Source organism: Diospyros lotus, chromosome 1 (assembly GCF_014633365.1).
Source record: "Diospyros lotus cultivar Yz01 chromosome 1, ASM1463336v1, whole genome shotgun sequence".
Classification (NCBI taxonomy): domain Eukaryota; kingdom Viridiplantae; phylum Streptophyta; class Magnoliopsida; order Ericales; family Ebenaceae; genus Diospyros; species Diospyros lotus.
Window position 1 is genome coordinate 34,237,057 of NC_068338.1, and position 23,097 is coordinate 34,260,153.

General features: G+C 34.5%; 2 protein-coding genes across 2 annotated transcripts; both read left to right on the top strand.

The window, feature by feature from the left end:
• Nucleotides 1-1,991: 1,991 nt before the first annotated feature.
• On the top strand, nucleotides 1,992-7,425 carry LOC127789903 (uncharacterized). Its single transcript, XM_052318992.1, has 7 exons — nucleotides 1,992-2,213; nucleotides 2,925-3,143; nucleotides 4,919-5,060; nucleotides 5,491-5,579; nucleotides 5,761-5,815; nucleotides 5,970-6,055; nucleotides 7,079-7,425. The coding sequence occupies exons 1-7, from the start codon at nucleotides 2,145-2,147 to the stop codon at nucleotides 7,232-7,234; spliced, it is 816 nt and encodes a 271-aa protein (XP_052174952.1). The 5' UTR covers nucleotides 1,992-2,144; the 3' UTR covers nucleotides 7,235-7,425.
• A 5,642-nt stretch (nucleotides 7,426-13,067) lies between these two features.
• Nucleotides 13,068-21,723, top strand: LOC127789911 (protoporphyrinogen oxidase 1, chloroplastic). Its single transcript, XM_052319004.1, has 9 exons — nucleotides 13,068-13,613; nucleotides 16,067-16,252; nucleotides 16,401-16,485; nucleotides 18,223-18,370; nucleotides 18,465-18,545; nucleotides 18,719-18,890; nucleotides 20,245-20,404; nucleotides 20,564-20,667; nucleotides 21,288-21,723. Exons 1-9 carry the CDS (start codon nucleotides 13,140-13,142, stop codon nucleotides 21,585-21,587), a joined length of 1,710 nt encoding a protein of 569 aa, XP_052174964.1. The 5' UTR covers nucleotides 13,068-13,139; the 3' UTR covers nucleotides 21,588-21,723.
• Nucleotides 21,724-23,097: the final 1,374 nt, after the last annotated feature.

Genomic DNA, 23,097 nt, shown 5'->3' on the forward strand with positions numbered 1-23,097 from the left:
TGTTAATAAAAAGGTCTTGCTGGGCCAAGCTGGCCTTAGTCTTAGTGGATTAGGTTTTGGGTCAAACGGGAGTATTTATGTTTAAAAATGTTTACAAGTATTTTAAAATGTTTCTTAAAAAAATGTTTAAAAAAAATAATGTATTGATTTTCTTAAAAAAATAATTTACAAGTATTTTAAAATATAAATAAAACATATTTTTATTTGTTTAAAAAAAATTAAATAAACTTTCAATTATTTTGGTGATTCATCTCTTTTCAGTTTTGAAATTTAAATTGCAATTTCCAAACTATTTACATTTATTTTATTTATAATAAATTTACTCACAAATCACAATCAATTGTCAAATTTATTGATTTTCTAAAGTTTTTTATAATTTCAGTTGCGATAAGCATTTTTACAGGCACTCTAGAATCGATAAAGGCTGGATGATCATTAATAAATGTTTATGATAATCAAATAATTAAGGGTTTAAACTTATAGTAAGAAATATAAATAATACAAAATACTAGAGTGCAAAGTTAAAACAAAAGTCGAATAGCAAAAAAATGATATTAAATGAGAGATCACAATATATTGAACAGAACAAACAAATTGAGATCCTTAACTTGAAATTTGAAAGTTTAAATTTCAAATGAATGCATTCATTTGAAGTTTGTGGTGCATTTGCAAGAATTTTTTTGCAATTGAATCATGAAATTTTAAACATTTTACCATTCATTTGATTGCGTCAAATGAGGAAATATATAATTGATTAAAAAAAGTGCATTTAAAGTTTGAAACTTGTGGTGCATTTGAAGGGTTCTCATCGGTAGCTATTCCTTGCGATTGAATTGAAATTTCAAGTATTTTATTATTGAATTGATTATAAGTTTTGAAGAAAAATACAATTGATTGAATTATTTGCATGTGTTGCTATTTTTTCTTCTTATGTGTTATTATTATAATGTTAACATTTACATACATTCCATAATTCATCAATTATTTTCTTAAAATACTAGTGAGACTATTTAGACTTGACGGTATTTTTAAATCTTTAAATTGGACTTATAATTTTGAAAATATAGTTTAAATTTATTGCAATCAATTGTAATACTATTAATAAGAATAGTGTCTAATGTTTTAAAGGGTAACCACTAATCAACTAAATATTTAATATGATATTAATTTCAAAATTTAAATTATTATAAAGATTACTTGGTTTATTAATTTTTTTTAATTTTATAATTTTTTTAAAAAATTATTCATATGGGTCAAATTGGTCTTGTTGAGCCATGCCATGAGTTGTTGGCCCGTAAGAGTGTTGGACTAGATCACGGGTTGTATATCCTTAACTTAACATAATCCTATATATTCAAGTTATGTTGACACAAATTGCTTATTATAATAATAGATCATATCAAGTTATGTTAATAGACAACAAGTTAAATCACCCACATAATTGGATTGACAGACACCTCTACTAATTTCAAAATCATATGAACTTTAAACTTTTTATAAACAAATTTTATAATAAATAAGGATTTTACTACTTGTACATATAGGTTCATACACACATCAAAATATCACAATATACTGTAAAATTTTGTTCATTCTTCTTTTTTCTCTTCCTTTCCCTTACTCTAGCAACTAACCTTTTGTTGTCGCTGCACATCCTTTTCTCTGTTATCACAATAGATGGAGGAATGTGTAGTGGCAACGAAAGAGATGATGCAGTGACGAGAGGTGGCAGCGAGAAAGATGATGCAGTGGTGAGAGATAAGCCAATGACGAAAGAGTCGGCAACAAAAAAATAGTTGCTGGAGCAGAGGAAGTGAAAAGAGAGATATTTTGTAATTGACTGAATGGTATTTTTGTCATTCGGTTTGTGTGTAAGGGTGTTGGGTAAGATTGTATGGAAAAGTACCAAAATTCAATAAGTTATTAAAGTATTTGAATAAAGAATTGATTTTAATAATAGCAATTTGAACATCCTATGCAAATATCGCCCGGACAAAGCCCATCGTGATCAAATCCCAACCCCGCCATTTGTGCAGAGTGGTGCCGACCAGGAGCCTTATCCTTTTCCTATACGGACGCCTCTGCTGAAAGCTTAGTTCGAATTTCGAAACCAAAGACCAGACGAGGACTCGTAGTAGTCGGCCATGGCCTCTCCATTATCGGGGCTCCAATTGGTGTCGGCGCATTCTCCGCGTTTGCATCTCCGGTCCAAGGTCCGGCCGCTTCTATCATATGCTTCTCTCTCTATTTCTATATTCGTTTGTTGTATTGCATCAATGGAACCGATACACTGCTGCGATTTCTACGTGGTTTAATGCTTTCTCGCAACTAGAATGGCCGCAGTTTACACTAATAGGGATATTCGTACTCGCTCCTTCAGATGAATCTTTAGGTTTTTGGAATGCTTTTTTTTTTTTTTTTAATTGGTTTTTACACCCTACTCCTGCTACATTTCTAACAGCGTATCAGTGCATCTAGCATTTTCATTTACAGTTGAATTTGTTAGTGGTGGGAGCCTTTACTTGCTTTTCTTGTGAATATAGTTTGTGCAAACCTAGAAATGGTTCCCTTCTCTTAAAATGCTGTTCACAATGTGGATGGCCGAAAAAAATAAAAACGTTTAAGTAAAACGCTATATTTACCAAGAAAAAATATTGCTAAATATTCATGTCACCATAGGAAAAAAAAAAAAAAGCAAGAAACCTGCTAATACCTTGAAAGGCTGAGTTTTAGTTTCATGATTAGATCCTTTTCATTAAGCATGTGGCACATTCTATCCGGAAAGAGTTGACCAGCAACCTCTTTTCAATGTAAGGGTTGCTTTTCCTTAAATGGGCTGGCTAGCTCTTAAGCTGCTACAATTTATTCTTCGAACTTTTGTGTTGTGTAGGATTCATGCAAGCTGTAAATTTATTGCTTTTCAGGGCTGGTCTGACGGAGATGTTTTGAGTGTTGCAAGACCAACTATGGTTTCTGGAACAAAACATTTGCATCCAAGTTATTTTCAACCAAAAACCCTGGCCTTCTCAGGGGTGTCGTTGACATCAAGATGTCACTATTCATCAGGCTTTTCCCTTCCACAACTTTCCAAATTGCCTTCAGTTGCAAGCCGAAGGTTGGTGTGCATCAACTCTATGGTGAAAGTAAGTACCACAGCTCATCACTTTGGACTTAGCCTTTTGTTTTTCTAATCACTAAACATTAAACCCTGTTCTTTACGGATTCGAATTATGGAACCCAGCTGGTTTGGGAAATAATTTCCGAACCCAGCTTGTGATTGAACTTGATAGGTTAATTAATGTGCTTGTGGTGAAACTTGTGGACTTGTCCAATAAGTTCTTATGTTCTTCAGAGCCAAAATGGTCATTATTTGGATGAACACTTCTTTGAAAGTTGGGTAATTAACCAGTAATGAAGTCCTTAACTGAAATAATGACTTCAATTTCAATGAAGAAGATGATTTGGTTAATGCCTTAATACTAAACTCGCTGATGATGTGGTGAGTTCATGTTGAAAAAACAGAGAAGCAATAATTGAAACAAGGACACAAAGTGATTAAAAAAACCAGCATACTTCTTTCATTGATTGCAGTCTTTATATACAAGGAAAATAACCAACTTTCCTAAAGACTTGCCACTAAACATAGTGGGTAAAACTGATGAGAAAATGCTGCCATTATCTGAGCCATACGCAGCCACTAACTTCAGAAAAATAGCAACTAACTTTAACAAAGTCAAAAGAGAAAATGAAGGGAATAGAAACTGAAAAAACTGATAAAAAACAATAAACCAATATGATGAAATTAAAATGCCAACTGTCTAACAGTTCAGCCTATACAAATCAGATTCCCATCCCCCAAAACCTGTTCAGTCCCAAATCGAACGTCTCTATGACACTGTTGTGGTTTCAGTATGATATCAGTAGCCATTTGTCATGGCCTGGGCCTGAAACCATGATACCATGGGACATACCTTAGCAATGATACCCCCTTGGTGGTGCTAACTGCTAAGACAGCCTTCCCCATTATTGAGGGTAATATGGTGAGCACAGAAAAATAAGTGCTCTTTATAGCTATAGATATAAGGCATTGCTTATGTTGAATTGAGGTTTGAAGTTCCTTAACATGATGGTTAGGTTTCTTATTGTTTTTAGAAGAGGGGGCGTTAGCTACATGCTTGCGAAGATAGTTAATACTGACAATTTGCAAAGGGGTCAATTGTCCCCCCAGTGAAACCATGGTGGATCCGCCCCTGGTTGGTGGTTAGTGTTGGATGTGCTATCATGCTATTATTCTGCAGAACTTTTGTTATATGTTATTTTTGTTTTGTTATTTCTGTTTCTGTTTTTGGTCAGGTTGGAGGTACTGCTTCTATTTCTATTGCTGTGTGATGACAAGTAGCTGAAGGTGTTTTAGTTCTGTGAAATTGATTCTATGTGCCATGGATGTTTTGTAGTTTTTATATCAAGTTTCTAAGAAGAAGGTTGTGCAGGGGAGAAGTTTCTGTAAAGTTGTTACTTGCAATAATTCATTACTGCAAAAGTGAATTGCATAATGAATTATTTCTGTGAACATGGCCACAGGATTTAGATCAGAAAATCAGAGGGCAATAGTTTCACTGTCATGTATCTATAACAAAATAATAAAAAGAAGAGGTTCCAAGTCATCTTGATTTACCATTTTGCTAATAATATATATATTATGAAATACAGTACCATTAGTCATTTTTCTGTTTGAAACCCTGATAACATTTTTTAGGAATATTTTTGTGGAATTATCATCTAAAGATGCATTATTAATCCCCTACAGTTTTCAACTCATATATGTAGTGCTTTTACTCATTCTGCTCCCCATTTTTTCTTTTTTATTGTTGTTAGTTCCTGGTTTGCTTCTAACCCCTAACATGATGTTTCTTTTTAGGATCTAGAGCTGCAAGCAAAAGTGACAACCAAGTGCTTCTTTGATGTAGACATTGGGGGTGAACCAATTGGTAGGATTGTTATGGGGCTGTTTGGAGATGTTGTTCCAAAAACTGTTGAGAATTTTCGCATCTTGTGCACAGGCAAGCTCTGCTTTGATAGTCCTTTCAATTTTTAGACATGTTAATATCAATCTAACCCTAAGTTATGCCATTAGTAAGAAAACATGGTAAATTCATGTTGTTTTTTACTTCCTCTAGTATTGTGTTAGTAATACTGTCAAGGAAGAAAGCAATTCTGTGATTTTAGAAACATGTATATGTTGCTAGATATGGGCATTGTTGTTAATGGTCAAAGCAGTTATCAGTTGCTGTAAAATTTGAATGTTGGACATTCTGTATAGGTGATTTTAATCTCACCATGTTCCTCTGTTGTTAGAAAGGTATTGGACATTGCAGTTGAGACATTGACTTATCAAGAAATGCTTGGATAATGTTATTGCTATTGCTAGTAGAAATTTTTTACAGTGAATTGAATGTTTCATTTGAATTTATTCCAAAATAATGCATACAGGGGAGAAAGGATATGGTTACAAAGGATGCTACTTCCACCGCATTATCAAAGATTTCATGATCCAAGGAGGGGACTTCACTGAAGGAAATGTGAACTCTCTTGCTCTCTATGTGCCAGCAATTTTTCTTTTTCCTTTCTTGGGTTTGATTTTTTTTTTTATTATTATTATTATTATTATTTTTTTTTTTTTGGGGGGGGGGGGGGGGGAGGAGGAAGGTTTTTTAAGTACAATGCCATGTCCAACAAAATTATGATGTAAACTGGCTGCAGGGCACTGGAGGAATCAGTATTTATGGTCGTAGTTTCGAAGATGAGAATTTCAACTGTGAGTGTTAATCCTCAGAATAAATGAGAATACTTCAATTCCTTCATACATGCTCAGTGAAGAATGCTATACTCATCTTGTCTTTTCTCAGCTTCAAATGGTCAGGTTCATGTTGTATACGAAGTACTGATATTTTTAGTGTAATTATTTGCAGTGAAGCATGTTGGACCAGGGGTGTTGAGCATGGCCAACGCGGGTCCAAACACAAATGGCAGCCAATTCTTTATTTGCACAGTTAAGGTACAACATATGCGTCCTTTCTCTGTTACATTACTGACATATCCTTTTCATTTTCAAGGGAAAATGTGGCTTCCTTCCACCACAGAGGCCCCTTTAGTGCTTCTAGTGATGGTAGAAATAGAATGAATATAGTAGAAACGGTGAGTTTGAGATATAATGCTTCACTCAGAACGCCTTACAGAAATTGAAGCTTTCTTGGAAAACTTTACTCTGTGGATCAACCTATTTTTTTAATAAATAAACCATGAACATTGGTCACTTGCCAAATGAAGGAGTCAGTTAATATGTCATTCTTTTGCACCACACATATCATTAGAACCATCATACTAGCCCATCAATGAACTCATCAGATTGGCCTACCAAAATTGATAAGAATGACACTGATACTGGAAGAAAATCTGGATGTGATATGATACAACTTATTTCCATTTTTTAAAAAGGATGTAGGAAGAGGAAACCTTTAGCTTTAGTTAGTTCCACAGTTAAGACAAAGTCTGACCTAGCATATTGAGTGTATTCTCAGTTATTTGCCAACATGCATGAAGACCAGATTCTGCTACATCTGCCTTGATTTTTGTGAGAGCTTATGCCTAGGCAAGGTTGAGGAAATGCAATGGCCTAAAAGATACTCATCTGGATGCAGTCAGTAGATTGATATATAGATGCGCGCGCGCCTGTGAGATACACCTATTTACTTTGACCAATTGGCATACATTTAGTTATGTATTTGAATGGAACATTGAATATGGTGGAGTGGAGTTTTTTGATTGCCGAACCTGCTTCAAGCAAAAAAAAAAAAAAAGGAGGTTTGACAGACCTTATCCCCATCCTTTTTGCAAATAATGTCTGGTGCAGGCTGTTGTTTGTATTGGTCTGGCTTGTAGATACTTCTGATTATTCAACCACTGCTGAACCCAAAAAATTTCTTCATAGTTGAAAGATCTAAACCTCAATTGTATTAGGTGAAGGTGAATAATCTTTTGCTTAAATATAATCATAATGCTCTTACTTTGCATTTTGTAGACTCCATGGTTGGACAATCGACACGTTGTTTTTGGGAATGTTATTGATGGAATGGATGTTGTACGGAAGCTCGAATCCCAGGAGACAGGCAGATACGATCGCCCTGAGTTGCCTTGCAGAATTGTCAATTGTGGGGAGCTTCCATTAGATGGATGATCTGTATCAATATACAGCCATGGAGTCAAATTTAAAGCCCTCGCTGAAAGAATTAATGATCCACACAGCCTTGATCTCTCTAGATAAGCTTAAAGCTTTGTAATTTCTAGATTATGGAACCAATGTGCTCAAGATAATTAATGGAAACTATGCTGCTCTAATCTTAACATTTTTGCCTGATATAGTGAGAATTTCGAGATGAGCAAAAATTCCTTGATTGATTGGTTTTCATAGTGAGTTGGACTAGCAATTTTAAGGTAAGTAAATTATGCACTTATTGAATTTGCAATATATGAGTTCAAGATTATTTGTATTAAGTAACTCTTAAATTGTCTAATCTTCAACTTCATTTATGAAACTCTTAAATTGTCTAATCTTCAACTTTATTTATGAAACTCTGAGTCTTAATTTTCAAATTTATTCAATTATAAATTTATAATCTAAAACTTTTAGTAGCACAATAAAATATTAAGATCTATCAAGTTTGATCTCCTGCTCGCGTCAGACATTCTTATCTTGCTCGACGTGGACGTGTCACTCTCAAATTTTATTGAAGACAACACCCTTCACCCCTGAACACCTCTCTACCCTTTCACCCCCCACACACAATTATCCCGTGTATAAGATAATTTAATATTTTTTAAATATTATTTATAAATAAATTTGATCTATTATTCGTATTAAGTATTGTTTATATTGCTTAATGAAATCCATCAATGAATTATTTCTGTTGACATATCTCTTTAAAAATGAGTAATTGTTTTTAACTATTTGGCTGCTAGACATTTCTGCACTGAATACATGTTCGACATACATTGGTACCCATCAATTGCTTATTTCGTACATGTTGATCAATCATTCATTACTGTCCAAATTAGTGGTCTCCATTAGCTCAATCCATTGCTATTCAAACTTCTCGGGCGATTCAGACTATTTAATGGTATTCACCAACTTGTGATACTGCTCTTTATATAGTATGGCGTTGAATTTTTCTGAAAACTTGTTCAAAATATGCCACAAGCAAAATCAATGCAGAGTGAATAGCAACACCATCAAGATAGCCTTCGAAATTGCAACATCTTGATCAGTGATTATAACAGTAGGGGTCGCTTGATTTGGCATGGCTTCTAAGAATTTTAACAACAACCAAACAAATGATTCAGCCGTCTCATCACTCAATAATCCACACCCAAAGATAATGATCTGGCCATAGTGGTTTACACCAACAAATGGGGCAAAAATCATCGAGTACTTGTTGGTATTGTAGGTTGTATCAAACACCACGACATCACCAAAGAAGGCATATGATCTTCTTGATTCAGAATCAGTTCAAAAACAACGAATCATTCTAAGGTCCGAGTCCGTATTGTAATCAAATAAAAAGTTTGAATTTTTTTCTTTCTCAAATGTGAAATGCTCGATTAGTGTTTCAGCATCATGACCCATTTGTTGTTGACGTAAATCCCTTTCATAGTTCCTGATATCTTTCTCAGTACAACCCATTGATGATGGACTGCCCGACTCTATTTCCATGAGTCGCAATTGTTGACATGTTGGTATATTGGTTTCCGAAAATTGTTAAGCAAGTGCTTTTTTGGTGGCTGGGACATTTCGGTGTGATCTTAACAAATGTACTCTACTGGAAACAGTTAAACAATGGTTATGTTCCTTCACAAATTGTCTAACCACCCAACTATTGCTAGTTTGTTCTTTACCACTGACAATCTAGCATTGCACCCAACTCATGTATGTTCACAGTTTCTTTCAACAACCTGTGGCACAGCATTTTTGCAACCCATCTGATAGGTTTCGTCTGTTTTTCCCTCCTTAGAACAAACAAATAAGTTCCATATGGTTTTACCCCATTTCCTTTTCTTTTTTTTTTGTTTGCGATTCGAGTGCTAAAACCCGCTTCTCGTGCATATGCATTGTAAAAAGTGTACGCCTCCTCATGTGATTTAAATACCTGGCCAATTTTTGGAATTCAACCAATGGAAACTTAAGAAATATACACATTATCAGAACTTTGTGATTCCACCCCTACAAAAAAAGTTACGCTCTAATTAGAAATAACATATTGGGACAACACAAGGCATTAATAAATTAACCACAAAGTAAGGTTTTAATACTACCAGTAAATAACAATTTGTATTAGGTAAAATTTATAAAAAAAAATAATTATGTATTAGTTAATTAATGATTTTCTAAACTAGTAAAAATTAATACTCTAAAGTTGATGAAAATTAAATATAAACAAGTGTCATTTAAGCAAAAAAATGAGTGAAAATAAAATACAAAATATGAATAATATACCAAAAGTGGTGACAAAATGAAATATATTAAGGTAAGAAGAGATGAAAAATAAATTATCAAAATTAATAAAAATAATAATGTGAGAAATTTTCAAAAGAAAAAGTGAGAAATCTTCAAGGATGTGATGTTTAAATGGAGTGGAATTCTGTGAGAAAATTAAGGTTTAAATACTGATGAAGAAGGGGATGAGATTTTTAATTTGGGGGTAGGGACAGTTGACATGATTTTATTGAGAAAAAGAAAAGGGAGATTCTAATTTGGGGCTGAGGGGCTAATTGACATAATTTTACTGAAAAGAGGAAGGATTCTAATTTAAGAGTGAGAGCCGGCTAATACAAGAGAGTTTTGATTTGAGAGGGTAGGAGCTGGTTGATTTGAGGGTGGGTGTCAACTGATATATTAATTTTATTCTTAGAAATTGTTCTGATTCAAGGGTGGGGGCTTGGGGGTTGTTCGGGTGTGGATTCTGATTTAAGAGTGGAGGCTGACTAATACAAGAGAGTTTTGATTTGAGAGGATAAGGCTGATTGATTTGAGGGTGGGATCAACTGAGACATTAATTTTATTTTTATAAATTGTTTTGATTGGGGTGGGGGCTCCGATGGTTGTTTGGGTGTTTGTAGGGGAGTTGTTTTAGGAGGGGTTGAAATGTGAAAATTAAAATAAAAAAATGGTTAGGCTGGCAGTTAAAATCTCATTAAAAAAAATAAAAAGTAAATAAATAAAAAAATAAAAATTGAGGAGAGTTTTTAATAAAAAAAAGTCTGATTTATTGAAAGGGAAAAAAATTACAATAAAACACATTAATTTTTTTAATTATTTTAAAATCTAAACAAAATAAAATAAATACTAGATAGATGACTATTTTATTAATTGAAATTATAATTTCTATTTAATTTTTGTGGTTAAACTGAAGCTTTTAAAATTAAAATTTTAAATTTTAATAATTATTTTTCATGATGATTTATTTGTTTTAAGTCATTGTCAGCGTTTGAATTGGGCACTATAAATAATATTTGATACAAATAATAAATTAAATTTATTTTTTTATAAAATATTCTTAAATTATAATTTATTTATAATATTATTTAATAAATAGAAATATAATATTTATAAAATATTATAATAATATTAAAAAAATTATTAAATCATCTTATGCGCGAGATAATTGTGTGTAGGGGTGGGAACGGGTGTTCAGGGGTAGGGGGCTATGTTCAAGAGATTAGGGGGTAAGAGGGTACGATCAATAGAGGTGTTCAAGGGGTGGGGGTGTTGTCTTCAATGAAATTTGGGAGTGACACGTCCACAACGGGCAAGATAAGAAATGTGTGACGCGAGCAGGAGATCAAACTTGTAAGATTTATTAAATTTATTTTTAACAAATTTTGAAGAACAAGTAGCCCAGAAGTACAAAAAATATTCTAAAAATTAGCAAGATTTTGATATTGTTTATATATTTCGGGTCAAAATTGATTATATAACTTCAAATCAGTTATTAAGTTGTAATTGGATGTTAATTCATGCGTATGCGTGGGTTAGTGACTCAAAATTAGGGTCGACAATTTTGGACACGAGTTGATTACATGACACGACACGACACGGAGTTAACCGGGTTAGGGTTGAGGTTAATCGGGTTTGGGTCATAAACGAGTCAACCCGTTTATGACACAATTAGTTTCATGTCTTAGTCGGGTCAACCCGTCTAACTCGTTTAGACACGAAATGATATGTTTAATTAAACGTGTTAATGGGTTGATCCGAACACGTTAACACGATTATATACGAAATGACACGTTTAATTAAAAGAGTTAGTGGGTTGATCTGAACACGTTAACATGATTATACACGAAATAACATGTTTAAAACTAAATAACACGTTTAACAGGTGACACAACACGACTCGTTTAAATTAAACGGGTTAAACAAGTTAACAGGTGACACGACACGACACGTTTAGTTAAACGGGTCGTGTCGTGTTACACATTTAATAAACGTGTCGTGTTTGGATTTAAGAAATTTGACACGATTATTAAACGGGTCGTGTTCGGGTTAGCCTGATACATGTTATACGTGTGTCTTGACACGACACGATTACGACCCGTCAACACGAATTATCACCCCTACTCAAAATGGATGGATGAACATCGAGGGTAAAATTGGAAAACTCAAGTAATGGTGTTAACGTTGGGGTGTGAAGTAGGGTTGGCAATGGTTTGGTTTAGTTTCGATTTTTGCCAAAACCATAACCAAATCAAACTTAAATTACTAAAACCAAAACCAAACCATTACCCATTTGGTTTTAAAAATTTAAAACCATAACCAAACCATTCAGTTTCGGTTTAACCATGGTTTTTTTAGTTTAATCTATATCAACAAACAAAGACAAATAGCATTCATAAATTTTTTTGATAATTTCACAACAAACAAAGATAAATTCTAATAAAATTATCTTATTATTGCATAAAGTTACAAAACTTATTGGATATAAAATCACATTTTCAAACCTACAATTGTTAAAATCAATAAATTAATATATGTATAACTAAATTGTAATTTAAGCTAAAAAGAAATTAGCTACGAAAGTTAATACCTTCATCAACAACATTAATATATTCTTCGTAAATTGATGCATATCCATCTGAAATGAATGAGCCAACTCTATCTAACAAAATTATAAATATAAAAAATAAATTAATATAAAGAGAGATGAGGCAGAGAGCGAGAGGCAGCGAGGGTGAGAGAGATCGAGGGCGAGCGAGAGCAAGAGGGCCAAGCCCTAGCGAGAGCAAGAGAGATGCAGAGAGTGAGGGCGATTGGCGAGCTCGCGGGGAGGAGCAAGAGAAATGAGGCAGAAAATGTGAGAGAGATTGAGGGCAAGCGAGAGTAGGGGCCGGGCCCTAGCAAGAGCAAAAGAGATCCAGCGAGGGCGAGCGAGAGCAAGAGACATGTAGAGAACAAGGGCGGAGGCGGGTGGAAGAGCGAGAGGCAGCGAGGGTGAGAGAGAGTGAGAGTGAGGTTGAGAGAGAAAGTAGAAGAGAATGGGAGAAGGGTTTGCAAGCAAGGCAATTGGGTTGGGGTGGGCTAGCCTCAGGTGGGCTGGGCTTAGGTGGGTGGGGTTGTATATAATATATTATATATATAATATATTATATATATATATTCGGTTCGATTCAGTTACCCACCATTCGGTTTGGTTTCGGTTCGGGTTTTGGTTTGATTTTAGTGAAAACCATAACCAAACCATACCCATTGAAACAGTGTTCGGTTTTTCCTCGAACCAAATCATTATCCAGTCAAATGATTTTTAACCGCGTTGATCGATTCGATTTCGATTTGATTCCCCACGATTTCGATTACAATTACCATCTCTAGTGCGAAGGAAAACACTTTCAGTTTAAAGACCCTTAAAGACCGATATTTCTCTATAGTTGAGGGGGTATCAGCGTAAATATCTTTATTGTCAACGGACGGTTGTGCGAGAGCAAGCAAGAATAGTGTGAGCGCTTTACATCAAAGGTTCTCCCTAAAAGATAATGAGTTGCCAGAAGTGAAGGATACTCAAAGCTGAACGCGTCTGGCTCCGCCGATCGCAATGACTACGGTGCCCGACTTTCAGCGTATAGCCTGCAATTGGCGGTGTCTATCTCCCGCTCCAAATCGCCGAGCGATACCCTCCACCTTAGGTCCGGCGAGCATTCGCCATTCAAAGAACTCAATATGTTGTCCATTTCGATCAAAGCTTGCCAGAAACGGAGTCGGTTGTCAGTGCCGGAAGTTCCGATGCTCGATTGCCGAGGATTCAAAAATTGCTCAGTCCAAGGTCGGTGCCGACAACTTTGGGAATGGCGAATCCGCGCTGGATTGCGTGATTGTTGGCGCCGGTATCAGTGGTCTCAGCATCGCGCAGGCTCTGGCTACCAAGCACGCTGATGTCGCTCCGAATTTCATCGTTACGGAGGCCAGAGATCGAGGCGGCGGCAACATCATAACCGTGGAAAGGGACGGCTATCTTTGGGAAGAAGGTCCCAACAGCTTCCAGCCATCTGATCCGATGCTCACCATGGTGGTAAGTTTTAGGTTTCCCGCATGAGTCGTCCAATGTGCCAAAATAATGTGTAGTTTGCGCGTTCTTTTTCTCTGGGTGCTGTGAATTTATTAGGTGGTAATTTACTTCTACAATGTGTTCTGGAAATAGAGAATGAAAATGGACGCATGCAAAAGGGTTATACATAATTTTCATCAATTCTTTTCTAATGCCCTATTTTTCGTTTCTCCAGTGCAGAATTGATTGAGAATTTTATTTTTCTATGATAATAATATTAATGTTAATAATTTTATGAAAATTCAAATTTACCTTTAACAAGAATCTATCTATTTATTTCTCTTTCTAATGGCCCTTACATAAGTAAGATTTTGGCCTAAAACATACATCGGGCTCCCACAACCTTTATGTGTACATGATGATCTTCTAGATCCTATATAAAATTAAATGTCTCAGTTGATCCAAAATATCATTATATTTGAGATATGCTGGAAAAGCAAGAGGAGATATTGAGAAAGTAGCATGAAGATAATTTAGCAGATCTATTCATTAAATTTCTTATTGTATTTGTATTTAATGGTCATTTATGGGATTGATTCCCAATTGACTTAGTTGAGATCTCAGTTTATTTGCACTGATCATTATTCCATAGAATAAATGAAATATTGCACAAACTATTGGATGTTAACTAGATGTTGTGAGTACTCTCAAGTGATGCTCCTGCAGTACTAATGCCATCAGGGTACTTATGTTTGTCCATCTGATCTATTCAAATACAAGATTTAATGGCACTTTTCATTTATTAGTAAATTTGTAAGCATGCTTACTAATTGAAGTAAAAATTAGACTAAATGAAAGTTGAGGGTGAACTTTGTTAGTAATTTTAAAGTTGTTTCTTTCTGACTGGCTGGTCATGGGTTTGAGTTGTGCAAACAATCTCTTTGTAAAAAAGTAAGGGGAAAATTGCATACAAATAACCCTCACAAAGCAAGGAGCCTTGTACATTAGAGTACCACTGAGTTAACCTCATTTAATTGCGTATCTATTGAGAGAGTATAATTATCATTTATTGGTTCCCAAGCAAAGAGAAAATATTTTACATTCCATTCCGCTATTTTTTTCCACCTTTTTGTTTTCACTCCATTCTATTACTAACTTCCTCCCAAACAAAGCCTTACACTACTCATTAGTTTTTAAACCAGTTCTTCTCTTCAACATATTGGCGGCAAACATCAAAATGTCAAAAAAAAAAAAAGAGAGAGAGAAATAAGGAAGCTGTAGCTTTTTCATCAATACTTGGTAATAGTATATTAAGGAAGATACATGACAATTTTTTAGCCAATCCAACCTAGCGGGAATAGGGCTTGTTATGATGTTTTTCTTATCTTTTCTGATAGGTAGAAGCTGAAGAAAAAAAGCAGAGAAGAAAAAGGAAATCAGAAATTAAGTGTTTGAAGCTGTCATAATTTTTGTGACAATTTCAGAAATTCACGAGCAGTCACTGAATAAATGCTTTTTATTCAACTTTTCATAAATAACTGTTAAAATACAAAATAATAACAGAAATATGAAATCGAAACATTTTTTTTGTACCAAACTGAATTGTTCCTATATCCACAAACCAAAAATATAGTGTAATCTAGCTAGGTTCTTGTTGATGCATACAAACAAATTCAATTGTTCCTGTGTATCTGTTAGCTAACTAAAAATAATAGCAGTTATAACTGTGTATCACTATTAAATAAACTTAACGCACTTCTCAACCAAAAAAAATAAAATAAATAAAAAACTTAAAAGTACTCAAAATGTTAGTGTAGTCATGTAGTATAGTGGTGATGCATCTTGGTGGAGCTAGTAAAGGAGCACAGCCACTTAGGTCAGTATAAAGTAACTCTGTCTTGCACTATGTTTTCTTCTGCCTTTCTTATATATTTTGGGAGTGAATTAATTGCTGAATTGATTCCCAAAAATTTTAACCACCATATGAGTAGTCATCATTGGCTTCTATTTGGGTGGCTGACTGGCTGTTGTCAGAATTACTTGACTGCTAGAGAAATAGGCACTGTGTATGATATGCAGACACATTTGCATACCTTAATAAAACACATTAGACAAGAAAACCAAAACTTCAATGAAAGTCTTGAGGCATTCATTAATGTCTATATCTTAATAAATCACATTTCACACATTAAACCCCTAACAGATCACATATTATACTCCTAAAAATCACAAAGGAAGAGGAGTAAGAAGAGAGAGGGAGATGGAGAAAAGAATCTAGAACTTTCTAGCACACAAAGTATGTGCATCCACTTTTTTCACCAGAAATGTAGTTGTAGGATAAGTACTACCAATATTCATCAATGTGCTTTCTTCTTTTCTCTTCTTTTCTTTCTAGTATTTAATATTTTTGTTGGTTTGTTTCTTCTACTCCTAAAGCTAATGCTTATACAATCTTATGCCATATATATAACTTGCAGGTAGATAGTGGTTTGAAGGATGATTTAGTGTTGGGTGACCCTAATGCACCACGTTTTGTATTATGGGACAGTAAATTAAGACCTGTACCCTCCAAGCCAAGTGATCTCCCCTTCTTTGACTTGATGAGCTTTGGTGGGAAACTCAGGGCAGGCTTTGGTGCTCTTGGCTTTCGACCTCCTCCACCAGTTTGTACTCCTCCTGTCCACTCCCCTTCTTCACTGACTATGATTTATTAGTTCCACATACTTATAACTTGAAAGCAATTCTCCTCTCATGTCTATGTGCTTCATTGTCATTTCTTGTGTTTTATGGATAATTTGACGAAGGTAACAGGGTCATGAGGAATCTGTGGAGGAGTTTGTGCATCGTAACCTTGGTGATGAGGTTTTTGAGCGCTTGATAGAGCCATTTTGTTCAGGTAATATGTCATAGCAGTCTGAAGCAACTTACAAATTTCCTTGGATTCCTTTTTTGTTTTTGTTTTTCCTTTTTTCTTTCTTTCTTTCTTTTTTTTTTTTTGTTGGTAAAATGGACCATAACTCATGTGCAAAGGGAGTAAATAAGTTAGAAAAGAAAAAAAAAAAAAAACTGTACTGCTTGTAGAGAACTTATACAAGACATGGTCTTAAACTGCTGTTGTTAAAATTCCAACTGGATAATAAAGTATCGAGCTTATCATGTATGGTGAACCTATCTAATGAATATCATAAAGACAAATATTTTGGGAAACAATATTTTCGACATAAAAGTAGAAATTAATATCTGTTTTATTAGTTTCTTTATTTTAATTTGTTTCCTAGTTTGTTTGAATTTCTTTTATTTCCTAGAATCCTAATTAGATAGGGATTACCTTTATAATCTTAATTAGATTATATCAAGGAATCATAGTTAGAATAGGTTTTTATCTATCAGTTGTCTATAAATAATTCTTTAGTGAAGTATAGAAGGAAAGACTTTGATGAATAATATTGAATATTGCTATTGGTTTCGAGCAATCGGGATTACTGTCTTTGGTTTGGGTTCTGTATCACTATCCTTTTTTCTACCCAAAAGGGTAAGTATTTTTGTTTCAATTCTATTCTTAAAAGATACATGGAATTTAATGCATATGATAACTGGTTGAACATGAGATGAAAGTGTTATTGATGTTTCTGTTCATTCCACTCTTCTTGTTTGTTTTGGGTCATACAATTGGTAAAGGAATTGGTTATTTATTATTTCGATAGTTTGGAGGACTTGGAGTAAAATTTCCTAAGTTTCTCAGTCTTTTGTTTGTCACAAATTGTGTTGGACCATATATTTGTTTTTCATGATTGTGATAGTCTCAAGATTGGCCCTCTCATTTTTAGTTTGGAAACATGTGGCTTAGGGGTTGGTGGTCAAATTATGTGGTAGAGGCTCTCTTTTCGAAGAAGTGGAAGTTATTGAAAGAGGGTCTGAAAGGTGGGAGTGTGAGGTGTTTGGGAATGTGAAAGGCAAGATTAAGATAATCACTTCTGAAGAATGAGAAGGTGTTCGTGTCAGATAAGAATATAGAGGTTTTATAGGCTTCTGATTTTGAAGGACATTAATTTGGACTGCCTAGATTATTTTGTGGAAAAAGGTGGCAAAGATACTGGTTTCATATATATATATATATATATATTTTACTTTATTAGGATGATCACTTATCTTAATGGACACAATCTAGGTAGTCCATTAAGATATTGTGATGCTCATCCCTGTCGCTTAAGGTCAAGTTGATGATGATAAAACATGATTTTGAATTCACAAAATGCCTTTATAGCATATGGATTCTTGTTTTAAGAACTCAACCTGGAGTATTTGTGTTCGTTAGTATGTTTATTGGGATTTTTTTTTGTTGTATTTTATGGATAAAATGTGCTCTGATGCTAGGGAGAGGAGATGGAACTATCGTGGCACTTCTGCAGTTAAGTTGTTTTGAGCAACTGGTATTATGAGAGGCCTTTTTGATAGCTCAGAAAATTGATCCTTCTGCCCTTCTCTTATTTATTATGTAATGAAGTTGCTTATCCAAGTGTTGCAGAAGGTTGTGAAACAAAGTTAGTTTCTTAGCTTTGTGGTGGGTTCAACAGTTGGCCTCTTGTTACTGCATTCCAGATCTTTATTGTGGTCAACATCCTTCCTTTTGCAGGTGTTTATGCAGGTAATCCCTCAAAACTCAGTATGAAAGCAGCATTTGGAAAAGTTTGGAACCTAGAGCAAAATGGTGGTAGTATCATTGGGGGTACCTTCAAAGCAATCCAAAAAAGATCTAGTAGTCCAAAGCTGCCTCGAGATGCGTAATATTACATATGTTCTCAGGCTTATCTTGTATTTCTTTTCTCCATCTTTTCATGTGGATATGTTGAGTCACTGTGTCTGGTCTTTTTGCAGGCGTCTACCAAAACCAAAGGGCCAAACAGTTGGGTCATTTAGGAAGGGACTGACCATGTTACCTGATGCAATTTCTGCAAGGTATCCTATTGCCCATATTTCAGATATTGGGATGCGAATGTTCAAGTTGGTTTATTAGTACTTGTGGCTATAATGGAAATTTCTTCTTATCATAAAATAAATAATAGAACTCTCCCCTGATTTTCTACCTGCATGTGCATTTTAACACCCTTCAAGTATTGTAAAATTTTCAGGTTGGGTAGCAAAATAAAATTCTCTTGGAAGCTTTCAAGTATTGTAAAATTGGAAAATGGAAGGTATGGTTTGACATATGAAACAGCAGAAGGATTGGTGTGTCTGCAGAGCCGGAGTGTTGTAATGACTGTTCCATCCTATGTAGCAAGCAGTTTGTTACAACCTCTTTCAGTATGTTGCACTCTTGATCATGTGTTGACTTCTCTATTTTGCTTGTGCTTATAATTAGAAAGTTCCTAAGTGAGTTGTGTTGGAATTCTATTTTTTTATTCAGATTTGATTGGTGCATTTACCTCACAATCTTCCCATTTTTTCCCCTTTGTTTTTTCCTCAAATGGGCTGTGTGCTAGTGTGTTAGTCCTGAACCTGTTATGGCATTTTTATTTTGCCTTTGCTTCTCTCAACCAGAAAGCTCCTAAATGGATTAGGTTGAAACTACATTCTTCCATTCAAATTTGAGTGTTGGATTACCTTGCAATGTTTCCCAAATCCTCTCCTTTGGATCTCCATTTTATTTAAATTTACTACAAGGAGCAAGTTTATGTTTGGCTGATCGCAACTCTACCTCACATTAGTCTTCTGTGTCACCGTGTTATAATAATTTAAACATTCTCTTTTTATCCTTTATAGCTTGTAAATCAGCTGAATAAGTTTTGTTCTCACTTACATAAAAAATTGTCTGATTAATTTTTTATTATTTTGGGTAAGTAGTGATCATTAAAATTTTGTATAGTCTTTATATGCAGTTGTGTAATTCATTAAATATCTATATATATATATATATTTTGAATGTTAATATCTATATATTAGACAAACAAAAATATCATCAAAATGGCTGTTAATTACGACAATATAACTGTGGTACCATTTTTCATGTTTTTTATATTCATAAATTAAGTGGCAATCGAGTTGACTGGAGGAACACTCCTGGTTCCATCTTTTTAGTTACTACTAGATTCTTGGTAATGCAATATATCAAACCTCCTGGTATGCTCATGAAATGTTTAGAGGTTTGTAGTACGGTAGTCTTACTTGGGCTATCATTCTACTCGTGCTATGTTTGTTATCCTGAGGCTGTGGAAAATTATGCTGATCTCAAAGCATCAAACGAAAATATGTTTCTAGTGTCTAAAATGCCATGCGCTGTCATGTTGGTATGGCTTTTATTGTAGGCCATATAATAGGTTGACCATGCACCTCCTGATTGCTTGACAACTGGTCCTTTGAAATTTCTTTTCTTATCTGGAACAATTGGTTTCTTTTCCTAAATTTACTAGGACTTAGTCCTGAGTATGGCAGAATGTGAAACAACTGGTGGTAAGTTTCAAGTCCAAAGCCAAATTTGTCATGTAAAGTTAGGTTAATGAATGTCTTGAATTTATTTGCCATGGAAAAAAATGAGCAGATTCTTGTTTGTAGTCATTATTATAGCTTCCTATATTTTTAGTTTCAAGTAAAACCTTTGGTAGCTTTTTTTCCCCTATGAATTTTTAGCATGTTGACCTTATATTCAATGTGGTTGCAGGCTACTGCAGCAGATGCACTGTCAAAGTTCTATTATCCACCGGTTGCAGCAGTATCTATTTCATATCCAAAAGAGGCCATTCGCAGTGAATGTCTGATAGATGGTGAACTGAAGGGATTTGGCCAGTTGCATCCTCGCAGCCAAGGGGTTGAAACTTTGGGTAAATCTGCTTTATTGACAGCAATGATGACCATGACTATTAATTATTCTTAGTTTTACTTCATAAATCTATACCCTGGTGGAGGTTTACAAATGAAAAATAAAATTATTTAATTATAGAAATACAGTGAAAGTTGAATATAAGTGAGCTTTGCTGCAGGAACCATATACAGCTCATCACTCTTTCCCAACCGAGCTCCACCAGGAAGAATTCTGCTGTTGAACTACATTGGAGGGGCTACAAATCCTGGAATTATCTCAAAAGTGAGAAAACTTTTCAATAAGTTTTTGACTTATTGTGAGGTAGATGTTTTGAACGTTTGAGTGGTAGGTCTGTGATGTTAGGTAAAAATCTAGTTGATTAGGCTTCATTTTGAATCTCATGCAAACATCTTATCTGGTTAAGTGATTGGAAGCTGGGGTCTATAGCAACCGTCCTTTTTGCCTTTTTTTCCCCCAATTTATTCTGCTATGCTTTTTTATCTTCCTGAGCCTCGCTGCAGTCTCAACATCTGCTGCTTATTACCAATACACCTGGGGACAGGGTCCCAGTCATAAGTCAATCCCCATCCCACCCATGAGGCACTGGTCATAGGTTCAGCCCACCCTTCTCAGGCTCTAGCTTTCCCTTAGTATATGCTGTTAGATAAGATTTGAATGTGTCAAACTTGAAGCACCCAAAGAAAGAAGGAAAGAATCAACCACGCAATATTGGATCTTTTCAACCTCATTGGTTTGTGATTTGTTTAAGTCTGCCTTATGTTCCAGTGGACCTTTCTATTCCTATTTTTATTTGCTTTTGATGGTTTTGTTCTGGGTTCTTATATTCATTCTAACGTGCCTTTTCTTCCTTGGCATTCTTTGGAAAAACAAACCCTTATCAGACACAGAGCCAACTTGTGGAAGCGGTTGACCGTGACCTGAGGAAGATGCTCATAGATGCTAAAGCAAAGGATCCACTTATTCTTGGGGTGAGAGTCTGGCCACAAGCTATCCCACAGTTCCTTGTTGGTCATTTTGATATCCTTGATGCTGCAAGGTCTGCTCTCAGGAACAGTGGGTCAAAAGGACTTTTTCTTGGGGGCAATTATGTAACTGGTGTGGCCTTGGGCAGATGCGTGGAAGGTGCTTATGAGGTTGCATCTGAGGTCACTGATTTTTTGTCACAGTATGTGTACAAATAGTGCACATTTTTGGTTTTTAGGGATTTTGAGTATGAGTGCATTCATGAGTAGAATTTAGTTTTTGGCCTTTTGGACCCTATATTTTGTCTTTTTTGGTGCATTTCAGCTTGCTATTTAACTTAAAAACATTCAAACTTGTTCTTTTTTGTCTAATAATATGTATGTGCGCGCGCATATATATACATATATATATATATATATAGAGAGAGAGAGAGAGACTGTAAAGTTATGAAGTGAAAAATTAACTGAAGTTGGATGAGTACATGGAAGAAATGTGTTAGTGGTTGCATCAATGCTCCAATGAAATGTGTTAAATTCATATGGGGTCTTGCATTTCTATAGGTGATTGCGAATAAAGAATTAGTTTAAGACCAAAATAGAGATTGGATGATGGAAGGTTGAAATGTAGAAAAATCCATGGAAGTGGTATATACAAATGATCAAAAGACAAATCATTGGTATTTGCCTTCAAGAGATGAACTTTAGTGCTCATAAAATGTTTGTAGGAGGATTATTATGAATAACAGTTTAAAAGATGAGGTAGTAGATGTGTCAAGAGGTTGTAAGATAGGGTTATCACTGTTAAAGTAGTTGTAGAAAAATTACTTGCCGAATAAAAAAAGTAGTTAATTATAGAAGAATTGAATATTGTGAATGTATGTGACGACCCACAAGTTGGTTAAGGATTAGATGTGAAGGTAAGATTAAAAAAAGTAGTTAATTATAGAAGAATTGAATATTGTGAATGTATGTGACGACCCACAAGTTGGTTAAGGATTAGATGTGAAGGTAAGATTTTGGAAGGATTTATAGGGGCTATCATTGCAAGGAATACCAAGAGAAAAGCTAAGATCATTCATCATAGAATTATTAGGATGTGACTTGAATGGTCGTGTGAATCGAAGAGCAGTGAATTGGTTTAGGAATGGATTTATAGAATTTTTTTTCTCTCAATTAAAATTTGATGGAGAAAATTAGCTTTAGCGATTTTTTCAATTTTTATTTATTATGATATTGAAATAATAACACCCTTATGGTTTAAGTTTGTTTTTCAATTTATCATTGTTTCTAGACATAATTTAATGAAAGACCATGCTATACGTATTTTATGAGCTACATTATAAATCATAAATGATAAAAATACCTCTCGCGCCTCACCACCTTAGATGAAGGGTATCTTAGTCATATGTCTCACCGTTTCATATCGCCTCACCTTAGATAAAAGGTATTTTAAATATTTTATCTATATGATGTAACTCATAGAGTATCAATAGTATTTTTCTTTAATAAACTTATTCAAGTGTTATTGTTTATAATATAATTCTTTAATAGGCAATGATGTCAATCAAAATTTTCTTCCAAATTTTTTATCAAGCCAAACAAAAATAATGAAATTCGTTTACATAAATTATAATAAGTTTTAGATGGACAAAAAGGGAATTTTGAGAAATCCTATAATTTCTTATTTTAAAATCTATTTCTCATCGAGTATCAATTTATTGTTTGTTCA